The sequence below is a fragment of the Ruditapes philippinarum genome, unplaced genomic scaffold (genome assembly GCF_026571515.1).
Source record: "Ruditapes philippinarum isolate M1 unplaced genomic scaffold, ASM2657151v2 ctg2281_1_1_1_1, whole genome shotgun sequence".
In the NCBI taxonomy this organism is placed as follows: Eukaryota; Metazoa; Mollusca; class Bivalvia; order Venerida; family Veneridae; genus Ruditapes; species Ruditapes philippinarum.
The window spans coordinates 266,732-292,891 of record NW_026863416.1 but is presented as its reverse complement, the minus strand read 5'-3'; the positions used below and the strand labels follow the sequence as shown (position 1 = coordinate 292,891).

General features: G+C 33.3%; 2 protein-coding genes across 2 annotated transcripts; both read right to left on the bottom strand.

The window, feature by feature from the left end:
• Window positions 1–3,860: 3,860 nt before the first annotated feature.
• Window positions 3,861–5,479, bottom strand: LOC132722082 (protein mono-ADP-ribosyltransferase PARP11-like). The gene is made up of 2 exons (XM_060706513.1): window positions 5,344–5,479; window positions 3,861–4,156 (listed from the first exon to the last, which is right to left on the bottom strand). The coding sequence occupies exons 1-2, from the start codon at window positions 5,477–5,479 to the stop codon at window positions 3,861–3,863; spliced, it is 432 nt and encodes a 143-aa protein (XP_060562496.1).
• Window positions 5,480–6,912: 1,433 nt separating this feature from the next.
• On the bottom strand, window positions 6,913–12,958 carry LOC132722075 (zinc finger CCCH-type antiviral protein 1-like). Its single transcript, XM_060706506.1, has 5 exons — window positions 12,893–12,958; window positions 9,421–9,628; window positions 8,463–8,634; window positions 7,855–8,078; window positions 6,913–7,580 (listed from the first exon to the last, which is right to left on the bottom strand). Exons 3-5 carry the CDS (start codon window positions 8,631–8,633, stop codon window positions 7,436–7,438), a joined length of 540 nt encoding a protein of 179 aa, XP_060562489.1. The 5' UTR covers window position 8,634; window positions 9,421–9,628; window positions 12,893–12,958; the 3' UTR covers window positions 6,913–7,435.
• Window positions 12,959–26,160: the final 13,202 nt, after the last annotated feature.

Genomic DNA, 26,160 nt, shown 5'->3' with positions numbered 1-26,160 from the left:
TCAATTTGATTGATAAAGAAACTACCTGTCAAATTGTTCATGTAGTTACATATATAATATCAAAATTAATATTTAACTTATGTACATAACACTCAACGTTATTTCTCTTAAGAACAAAAAACTATTAAGTTTCACAATTTTGACTGAAATGATTTACAAACTGCCCAAGAATGTTGGCGTATAGTAATAACAAGCTAACACTTACAAACTAACATTTACATATTCACATATATTTTGTATCGGTCATCTTAAGACTTACAAAATAATATTTACATATTCACATGTAATTCTGCATCTCTTATCATAATTAATGTATACATATATACATTACATGTAATACTAATTGGAAATTGTATTTATTATTGACTTTAGTACATAAACAATATTGACATATGTTTCACGGTTCAGAACTGTTCACTATTTAGAGGATAAAATGTAAATGACCGGTCAGCTCCGTCGTTAGTGCCCCGAACGGTAATTGAGGGTCTCAGGTTCGAGTGCCAGTCAGGCTCCACATTTTCTTAACTTGTGATACTTTGCGCCCAACGGGGCACCGTGATTGCATATACACAGAGTTTAAGTTCGCATATTGCTCTGTAAATCTGTGAATTTCAATAAAGCAGGGGAGTATGTCACTGTTCAGAACTGTTCATTATTTAGGAAAAAATATTTGTGAACTGCAGGACAGATAATCGGATCAGTATTTGATGGTCCCTGGTTCGAGTTTCGGTCAGACTGCATATTCTTCCCACCCTATGTCATACGACAAAGCATTTACAGATAAATATATACTAGAATAAATCACATATCTTGTGAACAATTAATTACACAAAGATTATATACAATACTTCTATTACATTATAGCTACGATTTTTACAAATGAGTTTGTTTATATAATCACTTATGACTTAATGTAAATATTTTATGTTTATTGGATGTGACTTAAAGACCCATTAAGCATTAAGCAGGGTGTATTTAATATGTTGTCACTAAAATAAATAAATTACTTACTTACTCATGCACAGGGTTAAAATTTAAAGATCCCTTCACATTATCTGCGGATTTCATAATTGAAATAAAATTTTATCAGTATAAGAATATTTGGAGTATCGGTTACAATTCGAAAGTCCAATTTTAAAAGTGATTTTATTATCAATATATAATTCATTATGTTCTTAACTTGATTTTTTAAAACAAACTGCGACAATTCTTATTTTTTTTAAACAGAAAATTTCTTATACAAAAACTGTTTCCAAGATACATAATTTATAACCAGGGTACAAATGTTTAATTTACATAGTGCGGCCATTGTGCCCCTGTCCTGAACAATGTACAAGTCACCGAATCATGCAGAAACACGGCTGATGGGAGACGAGGAAACTCGGGAGATGATGATATTTTCCAAGAAAACGCATTTTAATCATCTTATAGAAGATGAAACCGTCAGAGCTTAGACAATAAAGTCTTATTAGATATAACATCTTGTGACACTCCTCACAGTTATATAAATTATGGCTATGGGATTAAACCGGTCATCCTCGGGGACAATTAGTTTAAAGCGACTTGTATAGTTTAGCACATGAATTAAAAACAAATCATGTGAAAGGAATTAAGATATTTGACATCATAAACTTCAAGCAGATATATTCAAACACTTTAAAGGTAATAAAAATGGTTCAGAATAATATACTCAGTGAGACCTAATGCCTTACATGTACTTCGAATTCTGCACTGAATAAATGGTGACGTTTGATAGAATAAGTCGAGGGTAACGGATCAACTGTCATCATGGTCCTCTTGTTATATTGAAATTTATTTGTTTGAACAAATAAATATGTGCGAATATTAATTTTCAAATTTAGCAAATAATGCGCTCCCGATGGAAGGATTTTATATCAACACGATAATTGGTTAAAGTTTCAGAGGTTAACGCGCTGGTCATGGGTTCTGAGATCATCTCCAGATCCAACACTTTTTGTCTTTTTGATGATCCGTTTATATCAAATCCCTTGTATGCAATATACTCTTTCTGTAATAAGACATAACACTATTATCATTTCACGCAAGTTAAATTTGTCTATATACCTTATATCGCTATCGATTTTCATCGATATCATTCAAATTAACATATTCATTCTTGTCTCTTAGTCGTGATAATTGTTGCCATTCTGTTATTTAATGTAAAGAAAAATGCGAGAAATTTATGTCGTCTTGCTGTATGTTATCATAATTATGTGATCGAAACTATATTATATTCACGCCACGCTTCAAACTTAAAGCTTCCGTACTTAACATTCTATCACATGACGCATAAACATTTTCATATTGTAGTTAAACAAGTCAATATTGTCATTTAACATTTTAATACGAAGCCTTGTGAAGTTCACATGCTCTTTAAACATAATAAAACGATACGTTAACAATATCACATGACACATAGACACATTCAAATGGTTGTTAGACAAGTCAACATTGTCAATTAACATATAAATATATAGCCTTGAGGAGTTCATTTGTTCTTTAAACATAATGTCGCATGACACATAGGCATATTCAAATGGTAGTTAGACAAGTCAACATTGTCATTTTACATATCAGTATGACGCCTTGAGAAGTTCACTTGTTCTTTGCACATAATGAAACAATACGTTAACAATATAAAATGGCACATATACATATTCGAATGGTAGTTAGACAAGTTACCATTGTCAATTTACATATTATTATGAAGCATTGGGAAGTTCACTTATTCTTTAAATATAATAAAACGATACATTAACAATATCACATGACACATATACATATTCAAATGGTAATTCGACAAGTCAACAATGTCATTTAACATATGAATATGAAACCTTGAAAAGTTCACTTGTTTTTTTAACAATATAACATGACACATAGACATATTCAAATGGTAGTTAGTCAACATTTAAAATATTAAGCCTTGAGTCATAACATAATAAAACGTTGTGTTAACAATATCACGTGTCTCGTAGACATTTAAAGATAGTATTTTGACAATTTAACAGTGTTCTTTATTACATGTTATTTCGACATGATTAGTTATCGCTCTAACATTTGAAAACGGTATTTTGTTAATATGTTGACAATTTAACGACAAGGTTTAGCATGTTTACTTAATATCTTGAGGTACCCAAATGCTCTACTGGCAATATAAAACCAAGTTTCAACATTGCAACACAGCCGTTTGACATCTTAAAATGACAGATTAACGAGTCAACATGTCGCTTTGTATATTAAGATGATACGGTAAAAAGTTGGCATGTCAAACTGACAAGCCAACGTGAAATGCCTCAACAATGATTAATCCTCATAAGTAAGTTGAAGAATAATAATTATTACATTATACTTATTAAGTAACACAAAGAATTTAGACATACATGTTTCTGCGAATGTTAGTATGGATGAGCTAACGGAAAGGCACATCTAAGATTATTTTGGACGACTTAAGGAAAGCCATTGTTTTAATGTGTTTGGCTATTTATGATTTGTTTGTGGTAAACACTGAAAGTTTATTTGCAAAATAATCAGTAAAATTTCACAAAAGCATAAAATGCACTGCATATAAAAATTGAAAAAGATGATAAATGTTTTTAAATACTAACCAAAACAACATCAATATTCTTATAAAAATGACATAAAAACAAAAACATTTCGACGGAAAAGAAAGGAAATAAAACTGTCATCAAAGCAGTAAATCGTAAGCAAACAAAGACATACACTTTTTTACAGTATTCTAAAAGAAACATACTCCGTTTCTGTCATTTACAATAAAAAATTCAATGTTGATTCATTCTAAAATGAAAAGAAGATAATATCTCAAACTAAGCATTACTTCATTCTTTTTCTACTTTTTTTGTATATCGAATCAGATACTCTGGATATATCTGGTTGTTGTCAAATATCACGAAGATCGATGGATTATTGTAGTCATCTACACATGAATCGTATAGGTCGCTGCTTTGATCGGATGTGTCTTTATGTGGAGGACGACAGTAAGAAGAATTTCCGCGCACGTATTCTCCTGGCAATATTTTTGCAACAAACATTGATTTGTCTGAACCATTCTCTGTATATGTATTAGAGTAGTCGGATTCAGTCGCAAAGTAACAACCTTTTCCGTATGCAAGACCTAAATAAAATACGAACCTTTAAAATTTTCAAGTTTGCCTCGAATTCATATCAAAATGCATTGTCATTTTGTTTTATCGCGATACTAATAATTCAGTTAGTGCAATAAAATATATTTTAAATATCCTTTTCAACATGACGCTATAATGAAAGCTCTGACATAATCTTTATCAAGTTATAAATTGAGTTATAAGTAATGCCGAAAATAGATTACTAGCTATTCATTATTTTTAGCATTGATATTAATAATGAAAGATACTCGTCTTTTCACTTTGAAAATATTGCTTTAACCTTTTACCTCATACATACGCGAAACAACGCACTTTCGATCCCCCCCCCTCTATTAGACCTCAATTAGTAAAAAAAATCCTATTTGGGCCCCAAACACATGTTTTTATTTGCGAAATGTTGCTAAAAAAGTGAGCAACCCCCAACCAAAAGATACATCAGGGGTTGCCAGAAGGGGGGTTGGGGGTTTGAAGGGGTGCGGTAGTCCCCCTCATCTCCAAGAAAATTTTAGACTTGTGAGAGGCTAAAAATGACCCAAGGTCGAACATAAGGTAACGTGTAAGCAACGCTGAAAAGCTTTTGACTCTATCTCAATCCCTTGAGAAGTCGCAGCACTTTGAAATAAATTTTGATGGAAAATATTAAGGCAAAAAGTGATTTTTGCCATGGTAACAGGAAATTTAAGACTTGGCATGTCGTTACAAAGGCAATGGTCAAATGAACATTTATGCCAAGTTTGATTAGTATTGAAGTATTTGTCATAATTTAATAGCAGTTTGAACTTGTAACTGGAGACTTTTCAATGAAAACGGCCATTTTTCACAATATGCTCATGAGGGAAAGGGTTAAATGTAGAAGTAGTATTAATATTTGCTAAAAGTTGCATGTTTTAACATTCAAACAAATAAAGTTGTATAATCATACGTAATAAATCATTTGTAAAAAGCACATTGTATACTTTGAACCTTCTATTGTCGTATGGATGTCAAATTGGCCTCACATACCAATAAATATTTAAATATTTAAACAACATTTAAATAAATGCTTTATACAAACAGTGTAGCAATTACGGAAGACCCTTCTTAATCAGGTTGAAAAATAAAACATTATTGCGACAAAATTCAGTTTAATACGTTTCCCACACTGTGTTATGAAAAAGAGCAGTTTGAATAGTTATACCTGATGCTTGACCTGATGCTTGACCTTCGAGCCTGAAGTCAAACCCTTGCTTACAAATAGCAGCTACATTTTTGTTCAATGACCCATGGAACACTCTTTTTTCTCCGAGTTGACTTTCATTTTTCTTTTTCAACATTTTTGATTTTTTCCTTTATTAAAGTGAATGCAGAAATATGAAAAAGAATATCAATTTGATATACTATTGGTAAAATGACACACAATGTAACATATCTCGGAATTATATCTACTTTATAACACTTGATACTCATAATGGGATTAATGGGATACTAACATTTGGTTAACAAATTTATTAGACAGAGAGTAATTGCGTACACATCGTAAGATAACCAATATATATCCGACTTGTAATTTTTAGGTTTGCACATAAAATGAAATTTTAAAAACTGCAAAGTTTTTTTAAGTTAACCTAAACCCCGCGAGTAGGTTGTGTCGCCTTATCAACAGTATATCTATCAGTTAGGCACTTTCTTCTTAAATTTAGATTAATTATAAACACTGCTTTCGCAATGTACATGTATTCTAATTTTGAGTGGCGTTTAAACTGATTTAACAATGTTACGTCTGGATTAATAAAACTGTTAAAATAAATAAGGGGCAATAACTAAAAAAGACATTAATATCAGAGTACCAGTTATCAATGAGATCTATCATCCTTCAAAGTTTCAAGTCACAGCTTTTACAATAAAGGAAAATTAATTGGACAAAAATAAAGTTTGAAAATTAATAAAGAATAATAACTCAAACAAATAGGTGCAATGCAGCGATTCTTGGGTATTGCACTTCAGGCTAATGAAGAAAGCTTGCATACCAAATTTATGGTCAATTATAAAGACCAAGTTAGACTTTTGACAAACCTATTAAGAATGAAATTATAAAATGGCAATAACTTAAAAAAATCATTATGCGAGAGTGCACGTTCATGTGTATTGCATTCCTTCACAATGAGATCTATCATCCTATGTAGTTTCAAGTCTCATTTAAAGTGTAGGAGAATTGGCCCGGACAAAAATTGAGTATGCTCTTTAACAAAGGGCAATAACTCAAAAATCATACCGGTAATTGATAACTGCTCTGCTTCTCACTTTTTCTAAATGAGATGAAACATCCTGTGAAGTTATTGTCCATAGCTTTTATAGTTAAGGAGAAACGGCCCGGACGACAATAAAGTATGCAAATAAGCAAAGGGCAATTACTTATAAAATACGAAGTGCAGAGTAACGCTTTTTATGCACTTCACTTTGGCTAAATAGAAGAAGCATGCGTACCAGGTTTGGAGCTAAAGCGAATCATAGTCAATGAGTTATTTCCGGGCAAGCCTAAGTGGACGCCGCCGAATCCGCCTACTTCGTCGCTGCTGCCGCCGACATCACAGACGCCGTCGACAAAATTAACCCCCTTTATTTTAAGGCGACACTATTATCACTTCATAAGTAGGACGCCTCTTACAATTCATATAGATATACGCACAAACTTACAATACACCCATTTTGATCAACGATTGATATTTTGATTTTATAGGTAGATATGTTTACATTTCAAATCAACCTACATCATATAGTTCTCCCACAAATCACCATTTTCAATCCTGTCTATTGATTTAATGTCAACGTTCTGCAGACTTTGAAAGAACAATGCTTGGATTTGTCTATACTCTGAGTCTGATTTATTCAACTGTAATGAGATAAATGGTCAACGTCTTTATTGATAAATTCATCTATGATTTTGTTATAAAATACGTATGTAAGACGGTGTTAGATAACACTTGATATGTACGTTTTTTTACTAGGGTGCTAATAAACGACATGACAAGTTCGTGTCTTAGTCACATTGATTTCATTAGATAAAAAAGATGCTTCTGAGAAGGCATACCGAATGTCACAATATGTGTGATTGCTTTTAGTACAAGTGTTTACTGGCAATAAAAATACCTGCCCTAGAACAATCATTTTATCCCTCAATCATTAAGGAATCATTGGTATTTATCAGGTGAAAATGAATGTCGACTTACATAAGTTTTAAGCTACTCTTTTACTATTGATTTTTATTTCGAAATAACTTGTAACTAGAAATTTTAAATGTGGAAAACCCCAGTAAAAATACTTCCCTTTACAATCACAATATGTTCGAAAAGATCTTTCCCCTTTGGTATGCCCCAATTGGCCGGTGCCTTAATTCCTTTACTCACTGCACTGTCTGTAGTCCGTACTAATCTCAGACTTAAGAACAAAAACAGAAAAAATACAATTCTAAAAATACTATTATAAAAATAAAAACAGTTAAAAGGTATTTAACAATTCCGGGTTTAAATATTAAAGTTTATGATTTTTTCAAAGAAAAATATACAGTCCTAAAGTTTTGGCACATAGGACTATAATTTGTATTTATTTTACAAAACTGTAGTTAAGCGTAAAAATAGAAAAAGCATGTAGCCTTCCTTTTGATATATTCTCTTTTAGAAATAGGGTACAAAAAGTTGGAAAAGGAACTCACCGGTTTAATTCAAAATCAAGCTTGATGATGAATTCTGGCCGTCTGCGCAATTCCCTTCTTGTATTATATGCAGTATTGCGCTGTATCATTTCGCTAAATTCGACGATATATTCATATGATTGTGTCCCCGTTGTCTTAAATTTTACTACACCGGTTGGATCGGCAACAAAAGCTTCTTCTAAATCCTTGCTCTTTATTTCAGCTTTATTTCCTCCATAGTCATCCTGTTTTACATTAAATCAGACTAATGATCAACACTTCATATCAACGTACACGCAACGCAGCCCAAAAACATTCATAGTATTAGAGAAATGAGCAATGTTAGTTTTAATAACAATCTGATTTAGAGGTAAAATATATACATGGATGTACCTACGATTACACGTGGAAACTTGTAAGATAAACCCTACCTATGAGAGATGTCTATATTAATAGGACTAACGTCTATTGATATTTTACTAACATCAATGACTTTAAGAATTCAATAGAGCACCATAAACGTCACCGTAACTGTACTTTTACAAATTTAAACACTTACAGTATTATCGTATGATAAGAGGACATTGTTTATGTTATCAAATACTCGCATTATACTTCATATGTTATACCAAATCTCCAAACTTTATCCATTCGCCATATGGATTTTGCCAATACCACAACCAGTTTGTTCTCCATGTTTGGTTACCACGGTTTACTAATGAAGGGGTTGATAGTCTTTCTATTTCAAAAAGTCCTCCTATATTATCAGTGCCGCTCATTTGTTGGAAATCTATGGTCATTCTACATAAAATAGACTTGTTTGATAAACATAACATACACCATTGTTAAACATTTAAATATATTATAGTAAACAAGCGATGGCTTGAACAACGACCAGTCCTGTTTTTAACCATCCGTATAAAAAGGCATGCCCATTAGATTATTTACCAATTCGTCGGCTTAATTAGACAACCCCAAAACTAGATTTTTTTTTACAATTTTAGATTTTTTTTTCTTTTCTTATCGCCTCGTTCCATTGAGCTCTTCACAATGGACATACTTAACTAGTTGTAGGACAAACCTAAACATGTTTATTACTGATTTAACGAACGGTCACTCGCTTATATACATCAAACTTCAGTGCTAGACTCCAGTCCAACCAGACATTCTGTTTTTGAACCACGTGGTACATGACAAATTGGTTCCCTTTTTTATCATAACAATTCTTTTTCAAGGATCTTAAGGGATTCATTTGATGATAATTATAATACATAACTTGACTGGTGTACATAAACACATATTGTCAGTTAGTTTCTATAGCTATAAAATAAGGTAAGGCTGAATATCTATCTAGTTAGTTCCTTGTTGACAAGATTGAAATTTGAATTAATATAAATAGCATTTGAAAGTTATATTGACGTCGCTGATATTTCAAACAGAAATGTTATATTGGTAAAAATGTTTAACATACAGATAAGATTTCTAAATGCACAGAATGTGTATCGTTATGACGTTAATTATGAACATAGTATTGCAGTTCAAACTTCCAAATACGATTCTTTTTTTAAAATGAAAAAAAAGACATACGAGCGAAAGTAACAAAGCTTTATGGTGTGACCGTTTTTTGTCGGATTACTAAACGCCCGTTCTATCCCATCATTGTCATCCACTATAACTGTCCAGCTCTGTTCCTGTCTGATTCTATATCTCCACTGATACGGCAAATCACAATGTACATTCCGACAGTTCGAGCCCCAACTACATCTTCCACGCAAATGATACTGACATATCTGGTCTGAATAAATTCATATTGTGTCCTTCGTTCAAGAGATAATTTTATTCTATGTTAAGTTTTATATTTTTTGTATGTGAAAGTTATTATTATCTGAAACTTAAGGACAAATAAAGGCAATCCTAATATATATGTCCGTTTAAGCGTGATATTGTCCAGAAATACATTAATAATTGGGGGAAAACGCGCGCGGCTAATAAAACAGTGTTGTTCTTGATATTTAATTCTGACGTAGGACGTTAGTTAAAAAGTTTCTCCATATTAAGATATTTACTTATTCCCTAATATTAGGGACGAATGTATATTTCAAGAATTAGAAATTTAAATTTATACTGAAACAACTCTGTCTGTTTGTCTGCTATAATAGCCAAAATAAAATAAACAAGTTTCAGAAAAGTCGGACAATTCAGATAAAATCGTTGTATTTCATAATTTTCGATAATCATGTTTGAGTTTATTTGTCAAGATATTTTTTCGAAACAACTGCCGTTAAACAAAGATTAACATTCATGTCACGAATAAAACTAATAAGTACAAGTATTAACCTTACAGAAGTGAGTTTTATTCCAGTAGTTACAAATTCCTTTATAGAAAGATTTAAGCTTTTATAGTAGGAGGTACACTCCTCATTAGATGATTAAAGATAATTTTGAACAGAGACATTTTATATTATATATGTTCGTGAGCTGTAGCGCGCTTTTAATCACTCTGGTCTATAATCGTTTACGGTTTTGCACGAGAGTGATTAGGAAATATATATAAACTCTTCATTCACCTCTATATTTGACGTCAGACGACACTTATATTTAGAGGTTAATACTTGGTTGCTGCTCGCCATTGCGATAATGGCCCGAAGATGTGCATAATGGCCCGAGGGTCGCAGGCCCGAAAGACATTATGAACTCGAGGGCCATTGTCGCATAATGGCGAGCAGCAACCAAGTATTAACGTCTTTAATACCTATGTCCGAAATACGGCGTTTAGACATCGCTGCTAATCTTGGTTGTCGCCCGTTCTGAGAAACGGACAGTTGTCAATGTAAACAGATATCTGTCAAACACCCCGATTAACTTAGAAAACGGCACAACACACAATAAATATAAAAAATGTTGTTTTATTGTTGTTTTTATCGATAATACAGAATCCTACTCTTCACATTTTTGTGAGAATTACATTTAGATCTAGTGCCAGTTATTTTTATGAAGTTTAGTGCCTTCAAGAACGGTTTCTGAGACTGTCTAGGTCTACTGTTCAGTGATTACGAACGATCCGACCTTTTCGTACAGTCAATTTAAACTCATTTTGGAATTTCTGAGGGTCATATTATTGTCTGAAGTTTATAAATCTTCAATGATAAGCTTTGCTGATTGTGATTAATTATGTCGTTTAAACTGTGCAAGTGACTAGAGTTCATTCAACGTCAGCAGCCATCTTGAAAGTCACTGAGAGTTGATGACGTCATTCTGCACGTGCGCTCATTCACTCGCCCATTATGGAAAAATAATGCCGAGTAGCAAGGCGTCCAAAATTGCATAATGACCTAGATCTTGCCATAATGGCCCTGAAATACGCTAGATTTTGTTACTATATATAGTAACATAGGTATTAATTAAGGATAAAATCGAGTACGCAGTCATTCAATTGCTTCATTTTATGTTCAGATGCATGACATACGTCACAGACGCATTATGTAGTTGCCTTCTCCCTTAATTAGCACAATGACTTTACTTTTAATGCCGTACATCAAAATATTTTTTTGCTTAATTATTTCGACCTGGTTACATATCTTGGTCATGTAACTTGTCTTTCAGCCTTTTGACAACGTTTAAAAAGACCTTAAAATATCATAATTGTCTTTTGATGTGATAGGAACGGAATTGTTTTCAGACCTGTTTTGCGTTTTAATTTAATGCCGCGCTCCGGACATTTTTCTCTAACAATTAAATCACGAGCATTTTTTTCTCATCACCTCGGATTACATATAACCTGCAATGTCGGTGAACGATATTCGAAAATGGAACTGTTTGGACATATTACATAATAAACAATGTTCATGTAATGGCTCAAGCAGTGTAAAATTTTAAAGGACTGTAAACACGTAACGTTTAATGCCATTTTTTGGAAGTTGTCATGACGTGACGTCGTCATGTAAGTCTAGTGTTTTCTCGTTAGTGTTATATGCAAGTTGACAGAAAATCTGCAAATTTCCTGGTAAAATTCGTATCATTGTTACTGATGCAAACCTAGGATTATCGGATAATTATGCCTGGGTAATGTGTATATTAGATATTGACTTAATTTTGACTTCAATAGAGATCAGATCTGAAGAACTGTCAGTATTAACGTATGACCGTAAATTGATGGCATTACTTGTAGTTAACCTAGCTTATAAACCTACATTTATGATTATAATAAGGGACACAACAACGGATGAAACCAGGTGTTCAACAATAGTTATTGCAAATGGGTGTCACACAATTAGCTATGCTATTTCTTAGTACGAAAATGTTTTAAAAATCAATGTCATATGCTCCCAACCTTAAACAATTTGGCGATTTCACGTTACCATTAGGATAATAATATAATATCTGGAAAGAATATGATGTGAATACCTGATTTACCTTTAATTTTATTTTCATTTTTCTTGACATAATTTGAAGCAAAGGACAAGAATAAGTTATTTCACATCTTTATGAATGGATAAATAATCAATCAAACAAACAAAAAATATCTATTTGTAAGAATTTTGGAAGAAAAAAAGTCAACTGATGCAATTGATCGTTTTGGGCTTTATGAATAAAAGCTTCTTATCACAGTAAATGAAAGTTCTAGTAGAATGTCTTTTATATTTGTATTTCTTTGAAAGAGAAAGAAACAGAAAAAAAACACTTCAAAATGAAATTTGCAAAAACAAATAAATAGTTCATATTAATTTAACATGTTAAATGATTATGGCAACACGGTGCTTTTCATTTTTACATACAATAAATATTACTCTGATACAACGCTTATTCTCTTGGTGTCCTGCAAATCTTGTGCCAAGACATGTCTTGTGATTAACTACTTTCCTGATTACGCTATGTATCAATTAATATTAATAATTATATTTATAGAATGATCAAGTGTGTAATACATTGATTTTTGTAACTAGCTATTCTTTCAAGAACACGGCCAAAATATAAATGATAAGTAGTACTACAATTAATGTAGCTGGAATCATAATGATACTACAGTTTGATTGATTTATGTATAAATTATATTTACCACCTTTTCCTCGAGCTTGAAATTTTTCTTCCAAACGACTTGACCGGGGACCATTCTCAGCGGCAAGCCAATCTGATAAAAATTGAAAACAAATAAGCATTTTGAAAGCATTAAAATATCTTTTCATCACATTCTTTTCAATTTTCTTTTTTTTTTTAATTACGGTTATCACAATGTCGTATTCAATTTTTGCTTGATTGATATATGAAAGAAAACGAGATGATGAGTAATCTAAATAATTATTTGATTGCAAGTAAAACATGTACATCAAGTACTGAGAATCAGTCATGATAGTTCTTAATTATTGGTCTTAATTATTGGTCAATGTGTAAAATATACGAATGGATATACGGAAGGGTACCGAAGTCTGTATAGCAGTAATATACGGGTAAAAATACGAGTTTTTTAAAGTACGGAAATGTACGGGACCTTATGTGATACGAGTCATATATGTCTAATAAACGGCGATCCGTGAACATTGTGAAGGAGGTACACATTTTACAAAGTTATGGACTTTCAGAACAAGTCCTATAATAGAAAAATACGACAGTTCGTATTCTTGCACATACGGTTTCTGTATAAAGAAAGAGCGAATTAAGATTCTTTTTTGAACTGCCTATTTCCTATTAAAGTTAAGAAATAGTCTGATCTTACATTTGCTAGACATTTGTCAAAAAAACAACAAAAAACAACATAATATAAGAAAGACTTTACTCAATGTAATGTTTCGTGGATTTATTAACACGTGTGCTTTACATACGCAGACAGGTTTTAACAAACTTTCAACATACTGAAAATAAATTCTAACATACATTTGTCTTTACCATTGCGATTGACGTACTGACAGAACATTTTTTGTATTTTGCGTTTCTGGTGAATAATGTTAATTTAATGGATATACCATGCTCAAATTTGATGTAAGAAAATATTGATAATTGATTCACAGTATTTTTGTTAATAATTTAAAATAAGCACTTTTCGGCTTCACACAAAATACATATGTTATATTTAAAATTCTACACACTATTGGGTGTCACAATATGAATATATAATGGCATTGCAATACTGACAGTGTTTTTAAAAAAATGCCAATTTTACATACCCAGAAATAGGGAACGCAGCTTCCCATGCATATTTAATTCATTCCTTTTTCAAATAATACATATTCAGTATAAATGTCATAAATTGTAATAGAATTTTGTAATTAACACATTTTGCTTAAGTATGAACCTAGTATATCTTTAATTTTACATTGTTGTGATCATTATGGTATTTTAAAATGATAAACAAAAAGAAAGCAATTTATGAAATTGAAATCGTGATGTTCAAACCATGAATTAATGAAATCGAAATTGTGAACTCGAGATGTTGAAATGTTGAAAACGTAAATTAACGAAATAAAAATTGTGAATTCACGAATATGAAATCGGGACAATATGAAGTTGAAATGTCCCTACCAGTCTTTCGACAAGGTTTCCATCAATTTTGTTTACGTATACAAAATTGTTTGTTATTCAATTCGTGACTTGTGGATAGAAATGCTGTCATAGTAATTAAAAGGTCCACACATTATGTTAATTTTATGTTTATATATCTCTTGAAAATAAGATCAAACTTGAATATGTAAAAATGTGATATCATTATTTATTCATTCTTAACAAATAACAAAGTTGGTATTTTGTGGACATTCTTTGCATGAGTATGTAATGGAAATCTGGTTCCCAAATGCCAGAAGAGAAGAACGTTCCGCCCAATGATTCACGTGCCCCGGTGATTCAGAACCTTAGACAAAAACGATACCGATGTTTTCGCAAAACTGTTATGCCACTAATGTGAGTTATTAATTAACCTTATATAATCTTGGTGTATATTAATTTTAAATTGTATTACTGTGTAATATTGAATATTTCAAAGTACTAATGTTATCATGGTATTAAAAACAAGTAAAAAGAGTCTGCATTCATCAATTATTGACTCTTAAAATGTTTTGCAAACATCGTGTTATTTCTCAGTGACTTAAATGAAGATATAAAATTGACAAAATATAATTAGGTCTTACAAATTCAAAGAAAGGTTATATGTATCAAATGGTTTAAAAGGTTATTGCGACGAATGGAAACTAAAACTAAACGTAAAAAAAATAATAATAGTTTTTAAAAAGGGAGGGAGAAATCAGCAGAATTCATGATTTTTTGCATATGAAAATACAGACATTGAAATAGTAAAATACAAAAATGGAAATAGTAAATAAATTCTCGTATTGAGGAATCGTTTTTACAGTCAGGGAATCATTTTCCAAAACTTTTAAAACTCTTTCAGGACAAGCATTAAAGGTATTTTTTTAAACCTAACTCTTACGCAAAAGTGTCCCAATATCTCAGATTCACACACACTTGATCGTTTTGACAAGTTAAACACCTAAGCTCTGGTCGCGAGGTATGAGGTTTCATGGAAGCGGAATATATATACATTTGAAATTTTGCAAAAATTAATTAGAGTAAGGCCACAAACTCAAAATAGCTTCGTTTATAAGGAATTCGGCAGAGAACAATAAATACAACTAACAATGATCTGAATATCAAATTTTTTGTTTAAAATAAAAAAAAATGAAATCGGAACAACATTTGTACATAAAACAAGTTAACAATATGTTGATCTGTAATCTGAAGAAAAAATATAATTGTTGGGCTAATTTAATTGAACAATTACTTCAGAGACTAGGGCTTTATCATGTCTGGGTTAATCAGTGAAAAGGAAATCAAACTTAATTTATAAACTCAGTAAAGCAAAAACTTAGATAAAACTACATGCAAAATCTGGACAGAATCTCTTCGCGGTTCAACAAAAACTTCCCTTTACTTTTGTACACTTTAATCTTAAATTGTATGAAATCAACATTCAGAAATTTAGGTTGAGATTTTTGGCATATAGGTCACTTATCGAAACAGGGAGATGTCATAAACCAAAGAAAATTCCAACTAACTAAAGAGAATGTATAATATGTTACAAACTCGAGGGTGAATACCATTTCCTATTAGAATGCCCTTTTTATTGTAAAATATTAACTAGGTTTTAAAGTACTTCTTGAAAAGACCAAACATACCTATAATTATCGAATTAATGTCAAATGAACCGGCTATTATGATTTGAAAACTGTCCACTTTTATTGATAAAGCTTTTGAAATCCTTATTCCTTTTTACTTTTGAGCTTAACTGTCACAGCGTGACAGGGTGAGCTTTTGTGACACCGTGTTGTCTGTCGTTCGTCGTCCATCGTTCGTATGTATGTGCGTTTTTTTTTCATTCAAATGTCTTCTTCTCATATACCGTTGCCTTAATTTAATGAAACATGGCAGGCATATTCCTTGCATGTAGCTCACCCAAAATTGTTAAACGAATTAAATTCTTTGAAGAACAGTGGTTGCATTGGCAACCAGAATAGTTATTTTTAAAACAAAATATAGTAAAAATATTGTCAAAACCAGAAAGTGTAGAGCCTTGATATTTGGTATGTGACATGATATCGGAGCTCTCTTCAAAGATTGTTCGAATTATGGCCCTAGGATTGAAATGGGGTCCGCCAGGAGGCTAAAAAGTTCATATAAAATGCTATATAGGAAAATCTTAAAAAATCCTTTTTTCATTATCAACAAGGTATAGAACCTTAATATTTGGTATGTAACATGATCTAGTGGTCCTCTACAAAGATTGTTCAAATAATGCCCCTATGGTCAAAAGGAGCCCGCCATTGGGGTTATTTGATTAAAAAAAGTCTTTAAAAGTTCTCTTTTTTAAAACCACAAGACATACATCATTGATATTTGGTATGTTACATGATCTACAAAGATTTTTTAAATTATACCCCTAGGATCAATAGAGTCCCTGCCTATCAGTTTATATAAAATTATAAAGGGATTTTTTGTCAAAATCCACAAGGCGTTGAGCCTCTAAATTTGATATGTTACCTCATCTAGTAGTCCTCTATAAAGATTGTTCAAATTATACCATGGGATGAGAAGGGGCCTTGGCAGGGGGGTTGTCGATTTTAAAAAATATTGAAAATATTCTTTTCAAAAACTAGAAGGCCTACAGCTTTGATATTTAGTATGCTACATCATCTAGTGGTCCTCTATAAAGACTGTTCAAATAATGACCCTAGGGTAAAAGGGGCCCTGCAAGGAAACTCCTCAGTTTTATATGAAGTTATATAGGGAAAACTAAAAATTTGTCAAATTCCACAAGGTGAAGGACCTTGACATTTGGTATGTAATATGATTATCAAAATAGCCATTTAATTTATAAAAAGAAACATAAATGTCCGCCATTTCGTAATTCTTTTGTTTTGACATGACGTCAAAATTGTGGCGTTCTATCCTGTTCGTGCGTGGTGTATTTATATGAAATGAATTGGGAAAAAAAAAAGAAGAAAAATAATCGGTTTCGAAAGAAGCTTCAAATATTGTCAGAAAGTTTATTTTCAGCAAGTCTCCTTGTTGGTGAGCAGGTCCAGTGAAAGAACCAAATAAAGCAGCAAGTCTAGAAAACGGTCCACTTTCTTGTGAAGAGTTGAGCCTGAGCAACGGTCTGCTTCCCAGAAAAGAAGCAAGTCTTTGAACGGTCCGCTTCCAAGAAAAAAAGCAAGTCTTAGAACGGTCCGCATCCCAGAAAAGAAGCAAGTTTTAGTACGGTCCGCTTCCCAGAAAAGAAGCAAGTCTTAGGAGCGCAGCAATTCCACGAAGCGCAGCAAGTCTAATAGTGCATCAAGTCTAGAGAGGCGGCAAGTCCAAGAAGCGCAACAAGTCTTAAGAGCGCAGCAAGCCTAAGCAGCGCAGCAAGTCTAAGAAGCACAGTAAGTCTAATAGTCACACAAATGAAGAGCACCAACTTGAATATTTTTACAACTCTAAGATACAGTACAGACCACAAACATTCAACCAACAATATTAACTTCATACAATCTAATCAGCATCACAAAAGCAAACATAAGCATACAATATTACAGATATCGTCAAAAACTAAGCATCAAATAATATAATCTTGACAAGACAAAATCATTCCAAACATTCAACCAATATTAAGCAAAGATATATAATTCAACAACCAAACAACTAATTACAACCAATAAACCCTGATCAATTAAGATCACCATAACTAAATTCAACCAACTTCAACAAATCAACAAAACTCTCTTCAAAACAACACATTCTCTTCTCAACAAAAAAATAAACGCTACACACTATCAGTATGTCTCTCCTAAACTGATGTAAAATCTCTCACAAAACTCGCATATTTTCTGTTTTAACGATTTTGACATTTACATGTATAGGGAGTTTAATAAACACACAGCAACAGGTTTATAAATCAAACTGTTCATTGAAATATGATACACTTCGCTGTAGGAAAACATTTAATTCTTTTTAAAAAATATTATCTACAATGAAACTGTACGATTATTATGACAGTATTCAAAAAGAAAAGCAGCAATTAACTACAAATTTGTTATTGATATTTATCATCGTGAAAAGATGTCGTTTAAAAAATTGGTTGATAACCCTAATATTTCATTGTGCAAAGTTAAACCATTTCTTCAAATTAAATTTAAGCTCTGTTAACTTTTCAATTCAGTTTCATTTTCTATCAAACTATCAAAGTTGTTCACTTCAACATGTCATCCATATTCACTATCAAAATATGACGCCAATTTATAAGAGACTTTTCAAATTGGAATGCATTTCTAAAGAATACGCTATTTCTTGTCAAATATGATTCCTTGTGACTTTCATATTGTTGTATTACTTTCTTGTTAAGGCACATTAGAAATAACCCTAGGTGTCTGTTCCTATTATCTAACAATCAAGCACTGAAAAACTAGGGCGCGATATCCGTGGACACTTCTCGTTTCTTTTTTATCAGTGGCCTTGACCTAAATTAAATTAATAGCGTTGTCTTCAACTAAGTTTGCTTTATTCTAAGACTGATTACATTTTCTTGTTCCAACTCTAGTTAGTCGGAAAAAGTTTATTCTAGTTATTGTGTCAGTGACTTTAATCTTAACCCTAGGGGCCAAAAGTAACTTGAAACAAGGTCTCTACATAAGCTTTTTTATACCAATATTGGTAACAAGATCTCAGCTCTTACTCTAGCATTTGACCTTGTTTTATATTTTCAGTGACCTGCAACTTGATATAATGGTGTTACAATTAAGCCCAGGCAAAGTATTTACCTAAGATTGCTACTTATTTTATATTATTATCGAACGGAACATCTATTTGAGCTACATTGACTTTTCCAAAGTGTCCTAAAATAAGGTATTTCGAAAAACTAAATATGATACTAGATTTTGTTGCACTATCCATTTTTTACTAAAGTTATCAACCAGAAAATACCCGATCGCTAAACATTTGCGAATTAAATAATCAGAAATTCACAATGTTAAACATGGTGTCAAATCGAAACATATTTACATATATCTCCGTTATTGCAGCATTAATAAATATGTTTATGTTTATTTTTAACCACTAAAGATGTACACACTTTTGTCATTCAAGCTCGACGTCACTGCTTTCGTAACGCAACAACGCTATGTGGCGAATATAAGAAACCTACTAGTTTGCCTGTAAGTACACACACCGTTTGTAATTGACTGTATTAATCAGGACTAAGATCAAGACATCTTGCAATCCGTATTACTTTGTTCTGTGAAGAATGTACGAACAGGCGGGCAAGGGTGGGCAAGGGTTTGAAAAATCTGGAATTGCGCGCTTTGCACCAGTTTTAAGTTGCAAAGTATTATTGTTTTGGCAGATGTTAATTCATGATATGGGCGGGTTTAGCGCTAAGGGGAAAGCGGATCCGCAAGTATTTGAAACGGCACACTTATGGCTGATAGATACATCAATGTGATTTTGGAGGTTTATGTAAGAGTATATGGACGTGGACTTGGTATTAATTTCATTTAAATGGGTGATAATACTCGTGTACACAGGACCCGCATCACAAACCATTAGGTTGGCCAGCTTCTGACCTTATTCCCATAGAAAATACTTCATGATTACTTGATGTCTTCTTAAAATGTTGATACCTTCAGGTTATTCAAAAAGTAAAGGCGCACATTTTGTTGATTCGAAAATAGTTTAAATATATTTGTAACGTGGGATAGAAAAGATAAAGTGATAAAAAACAATAGTCGGATAAAATAAAATGTGAAAGTGTAATATATCGGTGGAATTAAGATATAATTGTGATATTCATAACAAGACGGTTACCCTACCACACCACTAAACTATATTTGAGCCATCAAGTACCTGCATTAACACAGAAAACAAAAGGACACGAAATAAATTTTTTCCAGATTAGAAAAACTCGCATTAAGTCAAGTAAGTATAATTAAAATTCATTAACTCGCGTATCTATCAGAAGAAGATTCTGAATATCTTAGTGCAATTTCGGATTATTCAGATTGTTCGGACACTAAAACAGAACCATTAGTTAAGTGCACAAAGGAAGATTTGGAAGAGATATTGGGCAAAATGTTCCCGAAAACTACAGGTAGAACATGTCAATTATTTAAAAGGGGAGCTTACAAACGATGTTGAGAGAATTGTTGAAACTTAATCCCTTCAAACTGAAATCCAAGAGTTGAGAGGTGAAACATATCATCTTCGTAAATGTGTCCGAACTGCCAATAGTGAAAATGATGATATAGAACAATATGGGAGAAGAATGATGCTAGCAGTTTTAAATATTCCTGGTGATACAGGAAATTCTCAAGAGAATGTAGAAGAAAACATACTTCAATATAATCATCTGGAACTCAAATTAACAACAGATGGCATTGACAGTGCGCACCGATTGGGCAAGCACAACAGTGACATGGAAAGAAACAGGCGGGTGTATGTATAATTCACCAATTCAAAGGCACGCCAACAGGTCTTCGATGCTAGGAAAAAACGGGAATGGCATCTTCATACAAGAGCCGCTGACCAGAAATCGAGAAAGCATCGCTTATGAAGCCAGGCAACTTAAAAAGGAACATAAACGAGTAAAAACATGGGTTGCAGGTGGTAGCATTTATGGATTAATACGTGAAAAAACAAGGAGACAAAAATTATTATCAGAAGTATGGAAGCGATACAACAAATCAGAGAAGGTATTTTACCGAAATGTCAATTACCATCATATCCATAGACAATTAAAAAGACAAAGTAATAAAACATATATGTCATTTAAATGTCAAAACGTATCGTGTTTGTTTGTTTACATCTTATTTATAGACAATACGGATAATAGCTATTTATATCTGAAGTATTTTTAAATACCTGGTTTACCAATTTTAAGACAGTTATTCTAAAAATAGATTATTCGCCGACCTGCTTTAAAGTCCGTATCATTTTTTTTATTTTTTGTTTTTGTTTCTTTTTTATACTGTTTCTTTTTTATACTCATAATATTAACAAGTCCTTTTGAAAAAAAAACAGTTATTATGCAAAAATACTCTTGATCAATCATTTATGGTGCCTCATACATTTTAATAGGTAGATATGAAACAATTTTGAAGCTAATGTCAAGGAGCAGATCTTATACAGTATTGTTAAAATAAATACCACACATGCATTTAATACAGTCATGTTATATAGATGTGAAAAAGTGTGTCTTTCCTTTCGTTTTTGGTGATTCAAATTCTAAAGTTTTTTTGTTTTTGTCTTAATTTTTTTTGTTTTATTATAATAAATACACTGTAAACTTATTTTTAAAACATAGTAAGAAACTGCAATAACTGTTTTTGTATTGCCTTACATCGATATGCTTGAAAGAGCGAATTAGGCGTGATTTTCAGTTTCTACAGAGTTTTTCTTTTTTCTTTTACATGTAAAATAATGAGTTTTGTACATGTGTTTTTTCTCTGTTTTATTTGCGTAAGAAAGCATTACTTTATTTTAATAATAAGATAAAATCACTAAATACGTCTAGCTTAGAAAGGAAGTAAATAGTTATCTCATGGATCTGCCTTAATCGGGAAGGAGTTTTATTTCAATGGGATGGTTAGACTCACTGGGTAAAATATGGTATATAGTATCCTGTGAAGTTACCAGTATGAATTTCTAGTACTGTCTTTCCGGCTATGTAACTTATTATAATATTAAAGTTTGTGTATTTAGAACCAAGTGACCTAAAGAATACAATGTAGGTGTTCATCAAAAATACAATTAGTTTTGTTCTCTGTAATACAAAAATAACTCTTTTTTTGTTATGTTTCCCCGTGTTTATTCAAGCAAGCCTGAAATATTAAAGATAAACATTGCATCTTATATACGTATTTATAATAATTATCATACGTATTATTTTCTGAATTTTCTTAGTATGTTGTTAATCAAATTTTGTTGTTTTAATCATAATTCAATTTCTTTTATTTATATTGCTATATACTTGTTGTTGTGTGCCGGTCGTCACCAGTTGCTCTGCAATAACAATTTAATAATAACGATCCCAGTATTGCCTGCCTGGACAATGCCACTTACATACCGAAACGAAGACATAATGTTAAGGCGGGCATTTGCGTGGTCATGTGATTATTAGCAGATAACTCATGATATAAGACGTATGTACAACGATAGTCTTTTTTTATTACAGATACTGTCAAGTTGTGGTTTCACTTATGAGATTTTTATCGATATTCCGAGCGGTACTTGTGATTTTATGTTCAGAATTGCTGCACTTCTGGACTTGCTGCACTGCTAAGACTTGCTGCAGTAATGGACTTGCTGCACTATTGGACATGCTGCACTCTTGGACTAGATAAGCTTCTTACCCTTGCTGCGCTTCTTGTACTTGCCGCAGTATTGGACTTGGTGCACTTTTGGACATGCTGCACGATTGGACTAGCTAAGCTTCTAAGTCTTGCTGCACTCCTTAGATTTGCTGCACTATTGGACTTGCTGCAGTTTTGGACTAGCTACGCTTCTTATTCTTGCTGCGCTCCTTGGACTTCCTGCACTATTAGACTTGGCGCGTTCTTGGACTTGCAGTGCTGTTAGACTTGCTGCGTTTCCTGGACTTGCTGCGCTCCTTAGACTTGCTGCGCTCCTTAAAATTTGCTGCACTTATTGGACTTGCTGCGCTCCTGAGAATCGCTGCACTTCTTGGTTTTGCTTTGCTCCTTAGACTTGCTGCGCTTATTAGACTCGCTACGCTCCTTAGACCCGCTGCGCTCCTTAGACTTGCTTCTTTTTGGGAAGCGGACCGTTCAAAGACTTACTTCTTTTCTGGGAAGCGGACCGTTTCTAAGTCTCACTAGTCTAAGTCTTCACTAGAAAGTCGACCGTTTTTAGACTTGCTGTTTTATTCGGTTCCTTCACTGGACCTGCTCACCAACAAGGAGACAGGCTGAAAATAAGCTTTCTGACAATATATGAAGCTTCTTTCGAAACCAATTTCATTTCATATAAATACACAACGCGCGAACCGGATATAAACGCCACCATTGTGACGTCACGTCAAAACAATAAAAAATGCAAAATGGCGGACATTTGTGTTTCCTTTAAAATGGCTATTTTGACAACAACCTGTTTCTTAAGAAAATATTAAATATTTCCATCAAATGTCAAAATAACATTCTTTGTTATTCATCTGTTTCTGGATACTGTCTGCTTAGGTAATCTGCAAATATGTAGTCAGATCCTTTGATGGCTTCAATACGGAACTGGTATGATTGATGAAATAAAGCCCATCTCACTAATCGACCGTTGTCTGGTGTACTTTTCTGGATGTACGACAATGAACTGTGGTCCGTTTGTATGATGAACTCCCTCCCATATAAATATTTTTGGAATTTTAGTTCATCCGCGATCAAGTAGCTTTTTGCTTGCAAAGGCAATAGAAAACAACTCTCCCTCGTATCTCTGAAGCAATGCTGAATCTATCCCAGCATTTGAGGCATCACACTGTAAAATGAATTATTTTGAAAAGTCAGGGAGTCGCAGAATCGGGCTCTTGATAAGTTGCTCCTTTAATGTATTAAAAGATTTTCCTTGCTCATCTCCCAATCGTACATAGTTTTGAAGGCCTTTCTTAGTTAAGTCTGTAAATAGTGCCGCAATCTCAGCAAACGATGGTATAATCTCCTGTAGTATCCGGCAAGTCCTAAGAACGGTCTAACTTACACTTCTGCTTCTTTGATTCTTGTAAACTTTTCCCCTTCCATTTGAACAATGCCATTTTCCACCATATGTCATGTAAACCAAATGTTGTTATATCCTATATAACACTTTGATGGCTGAATGGTAAGCTCTGCTTCTGCCAATCTTCGGAGGAGTTCCCGCAACATTGTCATACGTTTTGTCCAGGTTGTTGTATGCCCTATCATATCGTCAACATAGTTGTCAACAAAATCACATCTGACAAAAACTTCCGCATCATTCTGTTGAATGTTGCCCCAGAGTTAACCATGCCGAAAGGCATTTCTTAAATTGTTAACTCCCTCTATCCGTTGCAAATGCTGTAAATCTGCGACAATTTTCAGCAACTGGGATTTGCCAATAACCTTTGCACAAGTAGATCTTGGTAAAATACATAGCATCTTTTAGCTTTGCCATGATGTCATTTACGCCTGCCATCAGTTCTGTGTCAAATTTGGTGACGGCATTCAATCTTTTAAAATCAATACAAAATCTATTGCGCCTATCTTTCTTTTCTTGACAATGACTATCGTTGCGTTGTATTCCGACACAGATGGCTCATTCAAAACAGCAGGTCTTGTATTTCTTTTTCTACATCTTGTCTCTTGAAATACGGTATGGGGTACTTTTTAACTCTCACAGGCGTCTTGTCTGTTAATTCAACGAGGTGCTATATAAGTGGAGTTGTTCCTGGTCGCTCTGAAAATACTTCCCTAAACTCTTGAAGTATGGAAAGGACTTGCTTCCTCTGTTCAGGAGTAAGTCCCTCGTTGATATTAACATCTTGGTATGTCTCTCCACTTGTGTAGTTTGGGAAAATCAGGAGACTTTTATCATCCATCGCCCCATCTGAACTATCATCAACATCTTCTACGATCGCAACACTTGCTGCAATCTTATTTTAGCGCTCTTCATATTTCTTCAGCAAACTAATGTTGAACGTCTTCAGCTTGTCTCCAATCTTGATTCTGTAATTAAATTAATTCATCACTTCGACAACTTCAAAAGGTCCTTTCCATCAAAGCATCATGGTACTTTTATCTGTAGGTAAAAGCAGTAACACTTTATCTTCTACTCGTAAAACTCTATTTCGGGCTCTCTTGTCATAGTGATGCTTGTATGTATTCTTGGCTTTCATCAGGCTTTCTCTGGCTATCTTACATGTCTCCTCCAAGCGCTGTTTCAGGTTGAGCACATACAAATATGTATTGTGTATTTCAGGATCATCCCTTTGAGTCCACATGTCCCTTTGAATTTGCATGAGCCCTTTAACTGTTCTTCCATACAGCAACTCAAACGGGGAAAAACCTGTACTAGCCTGTGGTTTTCCTCTAAAGGCGAATAATACAGCCGGTACGTATCTATCTCAGTCCTTGGGTCTTGTCTGGCACTTCTTCCGCAGCATACTTTCAAGCACTCAATTCATCCGGTCACACAAGCCGTTACACTTTCGGTTGTAAGGTGTTGTGAAGAGTTGCTTCACAGATATGAGTCGACATATCTTTTCATGAGGTCTCCGTAAATTGACTTCCTCTGTCACTTAGAACCTCTGAAGGAAATCCTACCCTCAAATATATATTTCAAGCAGTGCTTCAGCAATGCTCTCAGTGTCTATTTCCTCCAATGGCACGGCTTCAGGGTAACGTGTGGCAAAATCCACCACCGTCAAGATATATCTGTTGCCCTTCTCCGACACTGGTATAATCAGTCCTATATAGTCTATTGCTACTCGATGAAATGGTTCCTAAATCACCGGCATGTCTCCTAAGGGGACCTTCTTCACTCGCCCTTTTGGGATGGTCTTCTGGCACACGCCATACGATCTACAGAAACGTCCCTCATCTCCCGTTATTCCTGGCCAATGGAATTATGTCATCTGTCTTCTTTGATAACAAATGTCCACCAACAATTGATTCATGGGCAAGTTCCATCACTCTCTTCTTAAAGTTTGTCGAAACGAAAATATGCTTGGAGTCATCATAATTTTTCTGAAAGTAGGCTCTATAAAGCACACCGTTTTCAACCACGTATTAAAAGTTGGCCCCACCTTTAGTCTGCAGCTCTTCTGCCTTCTCTGCTAAGTCCTAAACCTTTTTC

Bases quoted from the DNA above. Each gene is read 5' to 3' on its own strand.
- LOC132722075 (XM_060706506.1), bottom strand. From the start codon at position 8,633: ATGACCATAGATTTCCAACAAATGAGCGGCACTGATAATATAGGAGGA. The intron at 8,079-8,462 runs GTATAACATATG...AATGTAAAACAG, and splicing joins GGATAAAGTTTGGAGATTTG to GATGACTATGGAGGAAATAA. The intron at 7,581-7,854 runs GTGAGTTCCTTT...TTTGTTCTTAAG, and splicing joins CTTGATTTTGAATTAAACCG to TCTGAGATTAGTACGGACTA.
- LOC132722082 (XM_060706513.1), bottom strand. From the start codon at position 5,479: ATGTTGAAAAAGAAAAATGAAAGTCAACTCGGAGAAAAAAGAGTGTTC. The intron at 4,157-5,343 runs GTATAACTATTC...TATTTTATTTAG, and splicing joins AGCATCAGGTCAAGCATCAG to GTCTTGCATACGGAAAAGGT.